We start from the raw sequence: 20,144 nt of genomic DNA on the forward strand, positions 1-20,144 counted from the left end.
ATCGTACATACATTTGTTAACTACGCTCACAGTATCCAGAATATTTAGTACCCTAACCACCGCTCATTCAGATAAGGAATGCAATATATATTTACGCGTAGATGTCTTTTTCTGTCTTCTCTCTGTTGAAACTGTTCTGTCTATGGGTAGTGGCTTGATGTAAGGCTCTGGTTGTCCACCAGAGGTCACAATGTCCTTCTTCTTTGGTAGTGGAGTGGTTGTTAGATAGATACTTCAGATGTACCAACGGTGGTCAAAGAGGGGATTCCTCTTTCCCACCTTGTGTCTTTAGGCAAGTTCTAGACTACTTTACATATACAGCTGCAGACTGGTACAGTCTAGTGAGTTTCTTCTTCTTGTGTAGAGATTGAGTAATTATCATACTTAATCATATATTCTATACAACATTTAGATGTAAACTTGACACACTTTCAAAGATACAGTTACTTTGTTATACTGTCCTTAACTTGTTATGGCTGCAATCCCGATATCGGGATAAGTGTCATCAACAACCGCTGAATAGCATAGCGCTACATTCAATAAATATTACTACAAATATTTATATTCATGAAATCACAAGTGCAATATAGGAAAACACAGTTTAGCCTTTTGTTAATCCACCTGTCGTGTCAGATTTTGAAATTATGCTTTTCAGCGAAAGCAATCCAAGCGTTTGTGTAAGTTTATCGATCACACTACAAAACATTAAGTACACTTAGCATCAGGAAACTTGGTCACGAAAATAAGAAAAGCAATCAAATTCATTGTTAACCTTTGATGATCTTCAGATGTTTTCACTCACGAGACTCCCTGTTACACAACAAATGTTCCGTTTGTTCCATAAAGATGATTTTTATATCCAAAATACCTCAGTTTGTTTGTCGCGTTATGTTCAGAAATCCACAGGAAAGAGCGGTCACAACAACACAGACGAAAATTCCAAATAGCTTCCATAATGTCCACAGAAACATGTCAAAGGTTTTTTATAATCAATCCTCAGGTTGTTTTTAAAATATATAATCGATAATATATCAACCGCAAATGTCTTTCACAGTAGGAGAGGGGAAAACAATGGCTGTCCAAATTCTGTTGCACGAGCAAAACTCATGTGACCACTTGACGCGATGTTATCGTTCTGGCTAATTTTTTCAAAATAAAAGCCTGAAACTATGTCTGAAGACTGTTGACACCTTGAGGAAGCAATAGAAAAAATCCAGCAAAGGGAGGCTATGGAACATGGAGTTTTCAAAATAGAAGTCACTTCCTGTTTTGATTTTCCTCAGGTTTTCGCCTGCAATATCAGTTCTGTTATACTCACAGACAATATTTTGACAGTTTTGGAAACTTTAGAGTGTTTTCTATCCAATACTAATAATAATATGCATATATTAGCAACTGATACTGAGGAGCTGGCCGTTTACAATGGGCACATTTTCATCCAAGCTACTCAATACTGCCATAAAAAGTTAATGGCATCACAAAATAATAAACAATGTGACAGGATTATTCTTTAGACCCCCCGGACCATTCTTAACATTCCTATTTTATGAATCCCCCCGGACCATTCTTAACATTCCTATTTTATGAATATTGTTCATTCTCTTGGAGAAAAAAGGTTTTGGCGGCAAAAGTCTCTGGAACAGAGATATTTCAGTCTTCCCATACTAGAGAGCACTGCAGAGCACTCCCCCTGTGGGGGAGAGAGAGTGGGGGGTCTGGCTATCTGTCAGCCACTTTTCCAAGCTGATCTGGTACCTTTGACCTCGCCAAGGTGAGAGAGTCATGACACAGTCTACTCAAATATTTCTACAATATATTTATCTATCTACAAGCAATACTTTGATAATTGGTCATTACTAATAGTGATACATTATTTTATGAATATATATGGCAGGTTTCAGGACAAAGATATATCTGAATATGTTGAAAAAATATACTGCCACTATTTTCACCACCAAAGAATAGCTGTGTGGTTTTAAAATAATTTGACCCTTTGCAGAATGTCATGCTGTCAAGTCACAGAGGAAGGCTGTGCTTCTCTGGTCTCAGCTCTGAGGTCAAACCCCTCACACCTGAGTGAGCTGGATCTGTGTAACAATGACCTGAAGGATTCAGGAGTGAAGCTGCTCTCTGCTGGACTGAGGAATGCCCACTGTAAACTGGAGACTCTGAGGTCAGTATTCCTGTAGTTGGTCAACAAATGATAACTGTTCACCAGATCCACATGTGTTTACCAGGCACACATAGTCCACACCATATGTGTTTGGACAGTGAAGCTTAGTTTTAAATTTGGCGTTATGCTCCACCATTTTGGATTTGAGATAGAATGTTTCATATTAGGTGACAGTACAGACTGTCCCCTTTTATTTGAAGGTATTTATACATATCTGTTTTACTGTTTAGAAATGAAAGCACTTCATATATCTAGTGCTCTTATTTGAAGAAGTTGTAATTAATGCACTTACAGTGGGGCAAAAAAGTATTTAGTCAGCCACCAATTGTGCAAGTTATACCACTTAAAAAGATGAGAGAGGCCTGTAATTTTCATCATAGGTACACTTCAACTATGACAGACAAAATGAGAGAGAAAAATCCAGAAAATCACATTGTAGGATTTTTAATGAATTTATTTGCAAATTATGGTGGAAAATAAGTATTTGGTGACCTACAAACAAGCAAGATTTCTGGCTCTCACAGACCTGTAACTTCTTTTTTAAGAGGCTCCTCTGTCCTCCACTCATTACCTGTATTAATGGCACCTGTTTAAACGTGTTACCAGTATAAAAGACACATGTCCACAACCTCAAACAGTCACACTCCAAACTCCACTATGGCCAAGACCAAAGAGCTGTCAAAGGACACCAGAAACAAAATTGTAGACCTGGACCAGGCTGGGAAGACTGAATCTGCAATAGGTAAGCAGCTTGGTTTGAAGAAATCAACTGTGGGAGCAATTATTAGGAAATGGAAGACATACAAGACCACTGATAATCTCCCTCGATCTGGGGCTCCACGCAAGATCTCATTCCGTTGGGTCAAAATGATCAGAAGAACGGTGAGCAAAAATCCCAGAACCACACGGGGGGACCTAGTAAATGACCTGCAGAGAGCTGGGACCAAAGTAACAAAGCCTACCATCAGTAACACACTACACCGCCAGGGACTCAAATCCTGCAGTGCCAGACGTGTCCCCCTGCTTAAGCCAGTATTTGTCCAGGCCCATCTGAAGTTTGCTAGAGAGCATTTGGATGATCCAGAAGAAGATTGGGAGAATGTCATATGGTCAGATGAAACCAAAATAGAACTTTTTGGTAAAAACTCAACTCGTCGTGTTTGGAGGACAAAGAATGCTGAGTTGCAGCCAAAGAACACCATACCTACTGTGAAGCATGGGGGTGGAAACATCATGCTTTGGGGCTGTTTTTCTGCAAAGGGACCAGGACGACTGATCCGTGTAAAGGAAAGAATGAATGGGGCCATGTATCGTGAGATTTTGAGTGAAAACCTCCTTCCATCAGCAAAGGCATTGAAGATGAAACGTGGCTGGGTCTTTCAGCATGACAATGATCCCAAACACACCGCCCGGGCAACGAAGGAGTGGCTTCGTAAGAAGCATTTCAAGGTCCTGGAGTGGCCTAGCCAGTCTCCAGATCTCAACCCCATAGAAAATCTTTGGAGGGAGTTGAAAGTCCGTGTTGCCCAGCAACAGCCCCAAAACATCACTGCTCTTGAGGAGATCTGCATGGAGGAATGGGTCAAAATACCAGCAACAGTGTGTGAAAACCTTGTGAAGACTTACAGAAAACGTTTGACCTCTGTCATTGCCAACAAAGGGTATATAACAAAGTATTGAGATAAACTTTTGTTATTGACCAAATACTTATTTTCCACCATAATTTTCAAATTAATTCATTAAAAATCCTACAATGTGATTTTCTGGATTTTCTTTTCTCATTTTGTCTGTTATAGTTGAAGTGTACCTATGATGAAAATTACAGGCCTCTCATCTTTTTAAGTGGGAGAACTTGCACAATTGGTGGCTGACTAAATACTTTTTTGCCCCACTGTATATTGTATTAAAGTAGTCATAAGTTTAGTATTTGGTCCCATATTCCTTACCCGCTGTGATTACATTAAGCTTGTGACTCTACAAACTTTTTGAATGTATTTGCAGTTTGTTTTGGTTGTGTTTTGGATGTTTTTCCTTATAGTAACTGAATGGTGAGTAATGTCCTGCGTCATTTTGCAGTCACTTGTATTGTAAGTAAGAATAGAAGATGTTTTTGAACACTTCTACTACCATGATTAGGAATAATCATGAATGAATTGTGAATGATGATGAATGAGAAAGTTACAGAGGCAATTAGATCATACCCCCTCTGTTATTGGTCATGTTGAGAGGTTAGCTGTCTTGTTGTAACCTATGTAACTTTCTCACTCATTATTATTCATGATTCATTCATAATTTTTCTTAATCATGGCATCATTAGGATTAATTAAGTAATGTTTAGAAACATGTTATCTACTCACTTAGACAGAAGATTAATCCTGTCATCACTATTCAGTTTCTATTGGGAAAAACATAACCCAAAACAAGAACAAAACAAACTGCAAATGCAACCAATGAGTTTGGGACCAAATACTAAACTTTTGACTACTGTTAATACACTATAAGTGAATTGGTCAGAATACTTCAAAGACTTCTTCAAATGGGTGAGCTAGATACATAAAGTGCTTTCATTTTGAAACGTGAAACAGATATGTATGAAAGTACCCTCAAATAAAATATGAGGATTATATACTGTCACCTCATATGAAACAGTTACAATGTTAGCTTCAATGTCAAAATAGATATGCTGTGGACTGTATACCCAATACAATCCAAATCTGATACCTCACTGTCTGTCTTTTGACTGATTCTCCTTTGTATAATGGTCTGGTCAGTCTACTCCAATATTTCTGCTATATATGTTTCTATCTACAAGCAATACTTTGATCACTTGTCATTTCTAATGATACATTAATTTAGAAAAAGATACGACACGTTTCAGGACATCTGAATATGTTAAAAAAATATACTGCCACTATTTTCACCACCAAAGAATAGCAGTGTGACATTCAAATTATTTTAATCTTTGCAGGCTGTCAGGCTGTCTAGTCACAGAGGAAGGTTGTGCTTCTCTGGTCTCAGCTCTGAAGTCAAACCCCTCACACCTGAGAGAGCTGGACCTGAGCTACAATCACCCAGGAGACTCAGGAGTCAGACTGCTCTCTGCTGGACTGGATGATCCACACTGCAGACTGGAGAAGCTCAAGTATGTAGAGGGTTAATGTTAATATCAGACACGTGTGAGTTATCAGGCTAGTTAAGACAAACATTCTTACCTCTGTGTGTGAGTTCATGTGTATCACTCAATGACTGTTCTTCTGTTTACTGCTACAGTGTGGAACATGGTGGAGAGTACACAATGAAACCTGGGCTTAGAAAATGTAAGTGTTGATTGCTGTGAAGAATATGACTAAGAATAAGTCTTAATTCATGTTAAGTCATAGTCAAAGACCACCATCATTACTTACTTGGTCATATTAAATATAACCTGTAGTTCTACGGAGGCAGAAATCAGGGACAACATGGAAGCCTCTGTAACTTTCTCAATCATAATTTTTCATGATTCATTCATGATCTTTCTTAATCATGCCATCATCAGGATTAGTATTGTTTTGAAACATGTTACCTACTCACTTAGAAGATTAATCCAGTTGTCATCCACTGTTCAGTTACTATTGGGCAAAACATAACCCAAAACACAACCAAAACAAACTGCAAAAGCTACCAATGAGTTTGAGACCAAGTACTAAACTTTTGACTACTTTAATACACTATAGGTGAATTGGTCAGAATACGTATGACATCTTCAAATGGGGGGACTAGATACATAAAGTGCTTTCATTCTGAAACGTGAAAAAGATACAGTTGAAGTCGGAAGTTTACATACACTTAGGCTGGAGTCATTAAAACAAGTTTTTCAACCGCTCCACAAATTTCTTGTTAATTAACAAACTATAGTTTTGGCAAGTCGGTTAGTACATCTACTTCATGCATGATACAAGTAACTTTTCCAAGAGTTGTTTACAGACAGATTATTTCACTTATAATTCACTGTATCACAATTCCAGTGGGTCAGAAGTTCACATACACTAAGTTGACTGTGCCTTTAAACAGCTTGGAATATTCCATAAAATTATGTCATGGCTTTAGAAGCTTCTGATAGGCTAATTGACATAATTTGAGTCACTTGGAGGTGTACCTGTGGATGTATTTCAAGGCCTATCTTCAAACTCAGTGCCTCTTTGCTTGGCATCATGAGAAAATCTAAATAAATTAGCCAAGACCTCAGAAAAATAATTGTAGACCTCCACAAGTCTGGTTCATCCTTGGGAACAATTTACAAATACCTGAAGGTACCACTTTCATCTGTACAAACAATAGTACGCAAGTATAAACACCATGGGACCACGCAGCCGTCATACGGCTCAGGAAAGAGACGCATTCTGTCTCCTAGAGATGAACGTATTTTGGTGTGAAAAGTGCAGATCAATCCCAGAACAACAGCAAAGGACCTTGTGAAGATGATGGAGGAAACAGGTACAAAAGTATCTATATCCACAGTAAAACGATTCCTATATCGATATAACCTGAAAGGCAGCTCAGGAAGAAGCCACTGCTCCAGAACCCCATAAAAAAGCCACACTACGGTTTGCAACTGCACATGGGGACAAAGATCATACTTTTTGGAGAAATGTCATCTGGTCTGATGAAATTAAAATAGAACTGTTTGGCCATAATGACTGTCGTTATGTTTGGAGGAAAAAGGGGGAGGCTTGCAAGCCGAAGAACACCATCCCAACCTTGAAGCACGGGGGTGGCAGCGTATTGTTGTGGGGGTGCTTTGCTGCAGGAGGGACTGGTGCACTTCACAAAATAGATGGCTTCATGAGGAAGGAAAATGATGTGAATCTATTGAATCAATATCTCAAGACATAAGTCAGGAAGTTAAAGCTTGGTCGCAAATGGGTCTTCCAAATGGACAATGACTCCAAGCATACTTCCAAAGTTGTGGCAAATGGCTTAAGGACAACAGAGTCAAGGCATTGGAGTGGCCATCACAAAGCCCTGACCTCATTCCTATAGAAGTTTGAGTTTGAATGTATTTGGCTAAGGTGTATGTAAACTTCTGACTTCAAATGTATGTTTGAAAATACCCTCAAATAAAAGATTACATTATAAAGATCACCTCATATGAAACATTTGAAATGTTAGCTTCAATATCAAATTAGATATGATGTGGACTGTATACTCAATGCAATTTAAATCTGATACCTCACTGTCTGTCTTTGACCGATTCTGCTTTATAAAATGGTCTGGTCAGTCTACTTTGACAATGTTTGTGTCTGTATGTGTGTGGCATGTTCGTGTAAAATTAGAAATGTGTGTGTTCAGACTTCCTGAATGGATTTCTGGGGAAAGGCTGTGTGCTGATCAAGCTCTGTGACAATTTTTGCCTACATTAAACTTCGCGAGTTAAAAATACATATTTGACCTTCTAAATCGGACTGGCAATGAGTACGGATAAATATTCAAGTGAAAGACGGCATCAAAGAGAAGATAATCCGCTATGTTCACCGTGTTTAAATTGCTCACCGAGCCCAACTCCACGAGGTGGTAGAGGCCGAAACATTTATGGCGGAGGTTCATCTCTCATGGCATAGCTGAAGTTATTTAGACGAGAAACAGCCAACTCACTCGGCAAAATGCAAATCTCATGAAGGCTACTCTAGAGAAAAATGATAAACTAATGACCCACATTGAAAAGAAGAATGAGGAACATGTCGAAAAGTTAATAGAACAAGACCAGGCTATTAGCTACCTGATGGGCCAGGTAGAGGAGTTGCAAACGAAGGGAGACTTGTTGGAAAGGTTTTCGCGTCGTAATAATATTCACATCTTTGGGGTCGAAATCAATGCAGAAAGGGGGCAAAAAATGTCTACATTTGTGGACAAAATGCTGAGGGAGATCTTGGAAATCGCTACTGCTACACCTTTGGTCATAGAGAGGGCCCATAGAACCGCACCTGCAGCCCAGAGCAGGCCCGGAGCGAAGGACACACAGAGGCCCAGCGCTATCATCGTGCGCCTTCTCAACTTCAAAACGAAACAGGATATAATGCAGCTGTCGAGAACCAAGAGAGAACTGTTCTACAAAGACAAACGCATATCTATCTTCAATGACTGTTCTGCAGAGCTGTTGCGGAAGAGAAAAGATTACGACGGTATCAAGAGAGAACTGTTCTACAAAGACAAACACATATCTATCTTCAATGACTGTTCTGCAGAGCTGTTGCGGAAGAGAAAAGATTACGACGGTATCAAGAGAGAACTGGCAGCCAAAAACATCACATACTCTGATGCGAAGCTGTTCGTCACCCATGAGAGCAAGACCCACATCTTGGATTCTGTACCTGATGTCGAGTCCTTCCTGCGCTCCATTGGGATTACACCACCTTCAAGATATGAGGACAGGGTCCAGAAAAATGTGCCGACTATGTGGCAAATTGTTTGGCCCAGAAGGTGTGAGCGACAGAAGGACACAAGGCCTAAGAAGTAGCCTAAATATACAGCGGAACACTGTCCAGTCCACATTGACTACTGAATCTTAAGGACTGGAAACTACCGCGATTTATGCTCATAATTGGGATCTTATTGCTGGACTAATTCATCAATCTTTGACCTACCTAGTTTATTGGGATGATAAGGTAATTATTTAATCTGGTGAAAAACAGAATAGCCTGTTTTCCTCATTCCCACTTTCTCTTTTAGTAGGGTATAGAGTAAAGATTATCAATGCTTTATGTTGTTTTTTATGGCAGTTACATATAGGCTACCCAAGTGTAGGTTATATTAGCATAAAATGTGCTGACTCTTTATTGATTATACAAGGCTTTTGGATTACGTTGAATTTCCAGCATTTAACCCTTACTGTTTAGGACAACCTGTTTGGAGGGAGAGACAGTTAGCCTGCCCGCATATGCTTATATTATTTATTTGATTTTTGCATTCTGTTTTCTTAAAGCCTAATATTATTTGAGTTGGGAAAACATTTAATAGGCTATGTAGCTATATTTCATAGTTTATAACGGAGTGCAGGGAATGTCTCATCCATGCAGGTCTGTTTATGGGCTCCTCAACTTTTTTGTTTATTTTTATTTATTTATTTTTGCATCCAGGCTACTCTTTAAATTGATAGGTCGCTGAAGTAAAATACCCTAGCGATAAATATTAGGTCAGATATACTATAATATAGGCTGAAATATCACTTAGTTTCCACAATTGCCCCGCTACTGGGTCTTGTGAAGAACCCCGCCTTGTTTAAAGAACACCACACCACCAAGATCTACCACCCAGGAATGTGGCATTCTTAAGTGTTCTTCTTTTAATTTCACTGTTCGTGCTCCCTTTGTTCTAGTGGAGACACTTGTTTTTGTGTTGATGTTCTTGTTTCTCTGTGTGTTTTGTACTGTGTGTTTTGTACTGTGTGTTTTGTACTGTGTGTTTTGTACTGAAACAAAAAACAAAGGAGCATTTCTGTCTGCAGTTATGGGTTCAGGTAAAAGGCCAATTCAAATCAAGGTCTGTAGTGTTTTATATTGACACTTTACGCTGACAAAGTTACTTAACATTTTGATTTATAACGCGAAGGGCTTAAACCATGTGATTAAACGGGGAAAAAATATTGACACTGCTAACACCAATGGATCGTGACATTGCCCTCCTCCAGGAGACCCACTTATCAGACGAGGGGCACAAAAAGCTTAAAAAGGAATGGCTAGGTCAGACCTTTTCTCCTCTCACTCCTCCTCAAAGTAAATGGTGTTTGTATACTGGTTAATAAGAGGCTGTCTTTTACATTGAGAAATCAGGTAACTGATTCAGAGGGTCAGTTTGTTATTGTTCATGGCCTATTATTTGACGTAATTTTACTTTTGCTAATTTGTATGCACCAAATGATGATTCCCCACAATTTATTCATATATGTTTCTTAGAGATTGCTAAGCATTCAAATATACATTATGTAGTTGGAGGTGACTTTAATTGCACATTATCTCCACATTTGGACAAGTCATGACCAAGTGGTCCCACATTAAAAATGTCGAGAGTAGTTCAATTTCACTGTGATGAACAAGGGCTTATTGATATTAGGAGAAAGTTAAAGTTAAACCTAACAACAAAAGATGATACTTTATTTTCAAATCCCCATGGCACTTACTCTAGGATAGACTTTTTTCTTATCACTCAGACCTTAAGCTCATCAGGTAGAACACGGTATTATTAATAACATCACCATCTCAGATCATAGTCCGGTATCACTGAAAATAAATTTAAAAGATCAACAACCTGATCCATACAGGTGGAGGCTAAATGCTTCTCTTCTTGGAGAAACTTATTTTCAAAGTGTTATTCAAGCTGAACTTACAATGTTTTTGGAATTTAACTCAACAGAAGGTATCAGCCAACCCTTTTATGGGAGAGTGCTAAAGCTTATCTTAGGGGTCAAATCATAGCCTGCAAAAAAAGTATGTATACAAAACCAAGAGAAGATTGAGAGAGAAACCTCCCAATTAGAAGAAAGCCATAAGAAACAAGGGGATCAGGACTCTAATTCAGTTGACTGCATCGAAAGGGGAGCTTAATATGCTTCTTACTTATAAAGCGGAGGGTTCTATGCAATTTGCCCAAAATAAATACTATACTCAGGGAGACAAACCAGGGAAACTTATTGCACTGCAACTTAAAAAGGATGCATCTGAATGATGTATTCCCAATATCCGAACTGTGCAGGGAAAAGTTACTTCTTGTCCCAAAGAAATAAATAAGACGTTTGCTGAGTACTACGAGACCCTATATAAGAAACCTAAAGATGTTTCCTCTCCGGAGGACTTTCTCACACATTTGAAGCTGCCAGAGCTATCGTGTGAAGATAATGAAATGATAGACGCCCCCATTACTGACTCAGAGATAGAAGCAGCCATCAGAAGCATGCAAAATGGGAAGTGTCCGGGTCCTGATGGGTTCCCCTGTGAGTTCTATTAAACATTCAGGAAAGAACTAATACCGCTGATCAGAGGGGTTCTTCATGAGGTTATAAAGTGCAATAAATATCCAGATACTTGGTGTGAAGCAATCATCACCATGTTAAAGAAGCAAGGTAAAGACCCACTAGACTGTGGTTCCCATAAATCAGTAAGTATACTAAATTGTGACTCTAAAATCCTTACTAAGATTTTAACAAAAATATTTGAACCGGGTTCATTATAGGACGTCACTCAACATCGAATATAAGATGTATTCTGAATATTATCAATTACTCTTAGACCCAACTCAAACAAACTGTTATACCATCTCTCTATACTGAAAAGGCATTTGACTGCGTCGACTGGGTCTTTCTTTTAGCAACATTAAAGAAGTTTGGTTTTGGGAAGCGCTTTTTGAAATGGATAGAGCTGATATATTCAAGTCCCAAATCATCTGTTAGAATTAATTGGAATATGTCACATTCCTTCTTGCTACAACGAGGCAAGGAGATTGTTGCCAGTTGGTAAAGAACCTCTGGCGGAAGCTATTCGAAGTGCCATAAACATTCATGGTCTTCAGGTGGAGCCAAATGAACACAAAATATCTTTATGTGCAGACGATGTCATCCTGTACATAATAGAGGCTGAGACGATGATTTCAAATGTATTCAAATTAATAGGTGAATATGGTGCTACATCAGGCTATAAAATGAACGTTGGTAAAACTATTGTTATGATGACATTTGGTGATGCACCCTCAAGTATCAAAGACAACTACGCATTTAAGTGGACTGATACAGGCATGCGTTACTTGGGTGTTAATATTACATCAGACTATGGGAAACTATATGCTTTGAACTCCCCCCTGTGATTAGTAAAATCACTGAAGATCTAGACCGTTGGATGCCGCTCTCTATATCTCTAGCAGGTCGGGTTGCTTCAGTGAAAATGTATGTCTTACCAAGACTGCTCTATCTGTTTTCAATGCTTCCTGTTAAAGTCCCTGCTAAAACCTTTACTCGCCTAAATTCAGCAATAGGCACATTTTTATGGCAAAATAAAACGGCTCGTATTAGTTATAAAAAACTACAGATGTTCAAAGAATCGTGTGGGCTTGGCCCTTCTAACCTGAAGTCATATTACTGGGCAGCGCAACTTAATCACATAGCATCATGAATTCAACAACCGAAGGATTTGTCAATGGTTTGAAATTGAGAGTCAATATTGTGATATGCCTTTCCATGGTATTTTCTTTATAGCAGACCCTATTTCTATTGACAGGATTAAGCAAAACCCAATTATTTCTCTTCCATTGAAGACATGGAGGGAGGTTCAACGCCAATATAAACTGAGTAATGACATTTCTAGACACCCGCCTATATTTTACAACCCAGCATTTCTTCCTGCTACTATGTCCCAAGGATTTAGGGTTTGGGAAGAGGAGTCTCTCAACTATTCAAAGGCTCAATTGTTTAATAATTTAAAGAAATCCAGGAGGAATTCATTATATCCCAAACCAATTTTTATAGGTACCTTCAAGTAAGGCAGTTCACTGTTACAAAAAATGACTGAGACGATTACGCCTATTGATGAGATGATTGAATCACTTTATCAAGGGGAAAACATTGGAACCATTTCAATTTATTATCACAATATCCTTACCATGCAAATATTATCTTTAGATAATCTTAGGAACTCGTGGCAGGTTGAATTACAGGTTCAGATATCAGAGGAGAGCTGGGGGAACATATGGAAATCACTATATAAAGCCACTACATGTAACCAAACAAGGGAGTATCAATTCAAAGTACTACATCGCTTTTCTATGAGCCCTGATAGACTTAATAAACTGAAAAAAGGAATATCCGCCACGTGTTGGAGGCAGTGTGGACAAATAGGTACTTTATCACAGATATTTTGGCAATGTTTAAAAATCTAGTCGTTTTGGCCTGAAATTCTCCATGTTATTCAGGACATCACACGTATTATTATTCAACCAGACCCATGTCATCTCCTTCCAGGTATTGTTCCTGTGGATACAATCCAATCCTCTCCACTTAAATTGATAGATTATATTTTCGCAGCAGCAAGGAAATGTGTAACAAAATGCTGGAAGAATTAACATGCACCCTCAAAAGAGATGTGGTTTGGTCTATGTGGGGAAATTGCTGACATGGAGAGAATTACATCAATCTTGCAACATAGACAGCACAGGTATGAAGGTGTCTGGTCAGAGTTCCTGACATATCGTACGGGTCTTACTATGTCATTTATGGGCTTTTTGTTTGTTTCTGTTGTTTTTTGTGTGGATTAGTCCAAATTGTGTACTTATTCAGACTCTTGAAATATTTGCTCTATACTGCCAAAATGTACCCTTAATATGTGAATGTAACTCCGCTCCTTAGTAAAGACAGCAAAGATACATTGTGTATGTATGGTACATGTTCTTTATGTGCTCTTTAATAAAAATGTATGTTAAAAAAAATAAATGTGTGTGTGTTCATACATGTGTGAATGGTATGTGATTAAGTGTGTTTTATATTACCATACACTATAACATATAATCATTCAACAAGTCTCAAATTATCTTAACTTGATACCTAGAAACATCTACATTAAATTAATTAGTGAAAAGTGAGTTAACATTCTAATGTGAATGACGACGATTTCTAATACTGTGTCTGATTTCATCCATCAGATGCCTGTGATCTCACACTGGACCCAAACACAGTAAACAGACTCCTCTCTCTGTCTGAGGAGAACAGAAAGGTGACACGTAGGAGAGAGGAGCAGCCGTATCCTGATCACCCAGAGAGATTTGAGTACCGTGGACAGGTGCTGTGTAGAGATGGTCTGACTGGGCGCTGTTACTGGGAGGTAGAGTGGAGTGGGAGAGGGACTAATATAGGAGTGACATATAAAGGAATCAGCAGGAGAGGAAGTGGTTATGACTGTATTATTGGATTCAATGACAAGTCCTGGAGTCTGGACTGCCATGACAACAGTTACGTAGCCTGGCACAATAATAACAACACTACCATAGACGTCCCCTCCTCCGGCTCCCACAGAGTAGGAGTGTATCTGGACTGGCCAGCCGGCACTCTGTCCTTCTGCAGAGTCTCCTCTGACACACTGACCCACCTGTACACATTCCACACCAAATTCACTGAGCCCCTCTATCCAGGGTTTAATGTTTGGGGTGATGACTCCTCAGTGTCCCTGTGTCAGGTGGTCCCTGTGTCAAACACAACATGATGTTTCACTGTAATCATGTGTTTTATGTTTGATCACACACACACCAGTTTGGCAACTCTCTGTCTCTCTCTTTCCGTAACCCTGAACCCTGAGAGAAAGGTTCAGATGCAACACACACACACACTGGACACACACACACACACACACACACACACACACTGGACACACACACCCTGGACACACACACACACCTGGAGACACAAACACACACACACACTGGACACACAAACATACACCCTGGACACACACACACACATCGGACACACACATTGGACACACACACACACACACACTGGACACACACACACACACACACACATTGGACACACACACTCACTGGACACATACACTGAACATATACACACACAGGACACACCCACACACACACACACACACTAGACACACATACTGGACACACACTGGTCACACACACACACACACACACACACACACACACTGGACACACACACACACTGGACACACACACACAGACACACTGGACACACACACACACACAGTGGACACACACTGGACACACTAGACACGTAAACACACTGGACCCACACACACCAGTTTGGGCCAGTTTATTCCTGTAAATACACTGAACAAAAATATAAAGGCAACATGTAAAGTGTTGGTCCCATGTTTCATGAGCTGAAATAAAAGATCCCAAGAATGTTCCATATGCACACAAAGCTTATAGGTTTTACATTCCTGTTAGTGAGCATTTCTCCTTTGCCAAGATAATCCATCCACCCGACAGCTGTGACATTTCAAGAAGCTGATTATTTCAACGGTACACCTTGTGCTGGGGACAATAAAAGGCAGTTTTGTGCAGTTTTGTCACAAACCACAATGCCAGAGATGTCTCAAGTTTTAAGGGAGCGTCCAATTGGCATTCTGACTGCAGGAATGTCCAACAGAGCTGTTGCTAGAGAATTTAATGTTAATTTCTCTAAGCCGCCTTGAACGTTGTTTTAGAGAATTTGGCAGTACTTCCGTGTGGTCTGCGGCCTAAAAACCGCAGACCACATGTATGGTGTCATGAAGGCGAGTGATTTACTGATGACAATGTTGTGAACAGAGTGCCCCATGGTGGTGTGAGGTTATGGGGGTGTCCAGCATAAGCTACGGACAATGAACACAAGTGCATTTTATCGATGGCAATTTGAAAGCACAGAGATACCGTGGTGAGATCCAATTGTCGTGCCATTCATCCACCGCTATCACCTCATGTTTCAGAATGATAATGAATGGCCAGATGTCGCAAGGATCTGTACACAATTCCTGGAAGATGGAAAAAAACTGTTCTTCCATGGCCTGAGTACTCACCGGACATGTCACCCATTGAGCATGTTTGTGATGCTCTGGATGGACGTGTACGACAGTGTGTTCCAATTCCCGCCAATACCCAGCAACTTCACACAGCCATTGAAGAGGAGTAGGACAACATTCCACAGGCCACAATCAACAGCCTGATCAACTCTATGTGAAGATGTGTCACGCTGCATGAAGCAAATAAATGGTGGTCACTCAAGATACTGACTGGTTTTCTGATCCACGCTCGTACTTTCTTAATAAAATATCTGACCAACAGATGCATATCTGTATTCCCAGTCATGTGAAATCCATAGATTAAGGTCTAATTAATTCATTTTCTTATATGAACTGTAACTCCGTAAAATTTGAGAAATTGTTGCCTGTTGCGTTTATATTTTAGTTCAGTATAATAAAAAAGAGCAGTTCTAAATGTTTTATGTTTGACATATTACCTCAACTAGCACATTTTTATTCATTTTTTTAACCAGGTAGGCCAGTTGAGTTCTCATTTACAACTGTGACCTGGCCAAGATAAAGCAAAGCAGTGCGACAAAAACAACAACCCAGAGTTACATATGGAATAAACAAGCATACTGGACGCGTTCAGAGTGAAAGAGGAGGAAACAGGAGGTTGCAGTTTATGGCGCGAATGTGTATGTGACAAATAAAATTTGATTTGATTTGATACTGTCAGTAACACAATAGAAAAATCTGTATACAGTGTGTGCAAATGAAGTAAGGAGGTAAGGCAATAAATAGGCCATAGTGGCAAAGAAATTACAATTTAGCAATTAACACTGGAGTTTGCAGATGAGGATGTGCAATTAGAAATACTGGTGTGCAGAAAAACAAAAACAAATATGGCGATGTGGTAGGTTGTTAGATGGATGGGCTATTTCAAATCAATCAATTTTATTTATATAGCCCTTCTTACATCAGCTGATATCTCAAAGTGCTGTACAGAAACCCAGCCTAAAGCCAGCAAGCAATGCAGGTGTAGAAGCACGGTGGCTAGGAAAAACTCCCTAGAAAGGCCAAAACCTAGGAAGAAACATAGAGAGGAACCAGGTTATGAGGGGTGGCCAGTCCTCTTCTGGCTGTGCCGGGTGGAAATTATAACAGAACATGGCCAAGATGTTCAAATGTTCATAAATGACCAGCATGGTCAAATAATAATAATCACAGTAGTTGTCGAGGGTGCAACAGGTCAGCACCTCAGGAGTAAATGTCAGTTGGCTTTTCATAGCCGATCATTGAGAGTATCTCTACCGCTCCTGCTGTCTCTAGAGAGTTGAAAACAGCAGGTCTGGGACAGGTAGCACGTCTGGTGAACAGGTCAGGGTTTCATAGCTGCAGGCAGAACAGTTGGAACTGGAGCAGCAGCACGGCCAGGTGGACTGGGGATCATCATGCCAGGTAGTCCTGAGGCATGGTCCTAGGGCTCAGGTGCCCCGAGAGAGTTAAAGAAAGAAAGATAGAAAGAAAGAATTAGAGAGAGCATACTTCAATTCACACAGGACACCGGATAAGACAGGAGAAATACTCCAGATATAACAGACTGACCCTAGCCCCCTATTTACAGATAGATTGTGTACAGCTGCAGCGATCGGTAAGCTGCTCTGACAGCTGATGCTTAAAGTTAGTGAGGGAGATATGTCTCCAACTTCAGTGATTTTTGCAATTCATTCCAGTCATTGGCAGCAGAGAACTGGAAGGAAAGGCAGCCAAAAGAGGTGTTGGCTTTGGGGATGACCATTGAAATATACCTGCTGGAGCGCATTCTACGTGCGGGTGTTGCTATGGTGACCAGTGAGCTGAGATAAGGTGGAGCTTTACCCAGCACAGCCTTATAGATGACCTGGAGCCATTGAGTTTGGCAACGAGTATGTAGCGAGGGCCAGCCAACGAGAGCATACAGGTCGCAGTGGTGGGTAGTATATGGGGCTTTGGTGACAAAATTGATGCCACTGTGATAGACAGCATCTAATTTGCTGAGTAGAGTGTTGGAGGCTATTTTGTAAATTATATTGCCTAAGTCAAGGAACGATAGGATAGTCAGTTTTACGAGGGTATGTTTGGCAGCATGAGTGAAGGAGGCTTTTTTGCGAAATAGTAAGCCGATTCTAGAATTAATTTTGGATTGGAGATGCTTAATATGAGTCTGGAAGGAGAGTTTGCAGTCTAGCCAGACACCTAGGTATTTATAGTTGTCCACATATTCTAAGTCAGAACCGTCCAGAGTAGGGATGCTGGACATGCGGGCAGGTGCGGGCAGTGATCGGCTGAAGAGCATGCATTTAGTTTTACCAGCATTTAAGAGCAGTTGGAGGCCACCGAAGGAGTGTTGTATGGCATTGAAGCTCGTTTTGAGGTTTGTTAACACCGTGTCCAAAGTAGGGCCAGATGTATACAGAATGGTGTCGGCTGCATAGAGGTAGATCAAAGAATCACCCACAACAAGAGCAACATCATTGATATATACAGTGGGGCAAAAAAGTATTTAGTCAGCCACCAATTGTGCAAGTTCTCCCACTTAAAAAGATGAGAGAGGCCTGTAATTTTCATCATAGGTACACTTCAACTATGACAGACAAAATGAGAAGAAAAAAATCCAGAAAATCACATTGTAGGATTTTTAATTAATTTATTTGCAAATTATGAATGTGGTGATTGACAGAGTTGAAAGCCTTGGTCAGGTCGATGAAGATGACTGCACAGTACTGTCTTTTATTGATGGCAGTTATGATATCGTTTAGGACCTTGAGCATGACTGAGGTGCATCTGTGACCAGCTCGGAAACCGGATTGCTTAGCGGCGAAGGTTCAGTGGGATTTGAAATGTTCGGTGATCTGTTTGTTCACTTGGCTTTCGAAGACTTTAGAAAGGCAGGGTAGGATGGATATAGATCTATAACAGTTTGGGTCTAGAGTGTCTCCCCATTTGAAGAGTGGGATGCCCGCTGCCGCTTTCCAATCTTTAGGAATCTCATACGATACGAAAAAGAGAGGTTGAACAGACTAGTAATAGGGGTTGCTACAATGGCGGCGGATAATTTTAGGAAGAGAGAGTCTAGATTGTCTAGCCCAGCTGATTTGTAGGGATCCAGATTTTGCAGCTCTTTCAGAATATCAGCTGTCTGGATTTGGGTGAAGGAGAAGCGGTGGGGGTGGGGGCTTGGGCCAGTTGCTGCGGGGGGGGGACAGAGCTGTTAGCCGGGTTTTCGGTAGCCAGGTGGAAATAATGGCCAGCCATAGAGAAATGCTTGTTGAAATTCTCAATTATCGTGGATTTTTCAGTGGTTACCGTGTTTCCTATCCTCAGTGCAGTGGGCAGCTGGGAGGGGGAGCTCTTATTCTCCACGGACTTTACAGTGTCCCAAAACTTCTTGGAATTAGTGCTGCAGGATGCAAATTTCTGTTTGAAAAAGCTAGCCTTTGCTTTCCTAACTGACTGTGTATATTGGTTCCTGACTTCACAGAAAAGTTGCATATCGCAAGGACTATTCGATGCTAGTGCAGTACGCCACAGGTTGGTTTTGTGCTGGTCAAGGGCAGTCAAGTCTGGAGTGAACCAAGGGCTATATCTGTTCTTAGTTCTACATTTTTTGAAAGGGCCATGCTTATTTCAGCACTTTTAAAGAACAACCAGACATCCTCTACTGATTGAATGAGGTCAATATCCTTCCAGGATACCCGGGCCAGGTTGATTAGAAAGACCTGCTCGCAGAAGTGTTTTAGGGAGCGTTGGACAGTGATGAGTGGTGGTCGTTTTTGGTGGCCTTCCTAAGCCAGGATTCAGACACGGCTAGGACATCAGGGTTGGTGGAATGTGCTAAAGCAGTGAATAAAACAAACTTAGGGAGGAGGCTTCTGATGTTAACATGCATGAACCCAAGGCTTTTACGGTTACAGAAGTCAACAAATGAGAGCACCTGGGGAGTGGTGTGGAGCTAGGCACTGCAGGACCTGGATTAACCTCTACATCACCAGAGGAACAGAGGAGAAGTAGGATAAGGGTACGGCTAAAGGCTATACGAACTGGCCATCTAGCACGTTTGGAACAGAGAGTAAAAGGAGCAGGTTTCTGGGCATGATAGCATAGATTCAAGGCATAGTGTACAGACAAAGGTAAGGTAGGATGTGAGTACATTGGAGGTAGACCTAGGCATTGAGTAATGATGAGGGAGATATAGTCTCTAGAGACGTCAAGAAGTCAGAAGCAGTAGGATGAGGGTACGTCTAAAAGCTAAAAGAACTGGTCATCTAGTGTGTTGGGAACAGAGAATAAAAGGAGCAGATTGAGGGCATAATGTACAGACAAGGATATGGTAGGGTGTGAGTACAGTGGAGGTAAACCTAGGCATTGAGTGACGATGAGAGAGGTTGCCAGATAAGCTAGGTACGGTCTCCGATTGTGTGGGGGGTGGGGCAAAGGAGCAA

At 40.5% G+C, this 20,144-nt stretch overlaps 1 protein-coding gene across 1 annotated transcript in view; it reads left to right on the top strand.

Moving 5' to 3' along the window:
• LOC112240594 (NLR family CARD domain-containing protein 3) overlaps positions 1 to 14,567 on the top strand; it is a 42,100-nt gene extending 27,533 nt beyond the window's left edge. The window contains exons 8-11 of the mRNA XM_042316407.1: positions 2,000 to 2,173; positions 5,142 to 5,315; positions 5,444 to 5,490; positions 13,829 to 14,567. Coding sequence (XP_042172341.1) covers positions 2,000 to 2,173; positions 5,142 to 5,315; positions 5,444 to 5,490; positions 13,829 to 14,385 — 952 coding nt within the window. The 3' untranslated portion in view covers positions 14,386 to 14,567. The remainder of the gene's footprint in view (positions 1 to 1,999; positions 2,174 to 5,141; positions 5,316 to 5,443; positions 5,491 to 13,828) is intronic.
• The last annotated feature ends 5,577 nt before the right edge of the window (positions 14,568 to 20,144 follow it).

The sequence above is a fragment of the Oncorhynchus tshawytscha genome, unplaced genomic scaffold (genome assembly GCF_018296145.1).
Source record: "Oncorhynchus tshawytscha isolate Ot180627B unplaced genomic scaffold, Otsh_v2.0 Un_contig_1223_pilon_pilon, whole genome shotgun sequence".
NCBI lineage: Eukaryota > Metazoa > Chordata > Actinopteri > Salmoniformes > Salmonidae > Oncorhynchus > Oncorhynchus tshawytscha.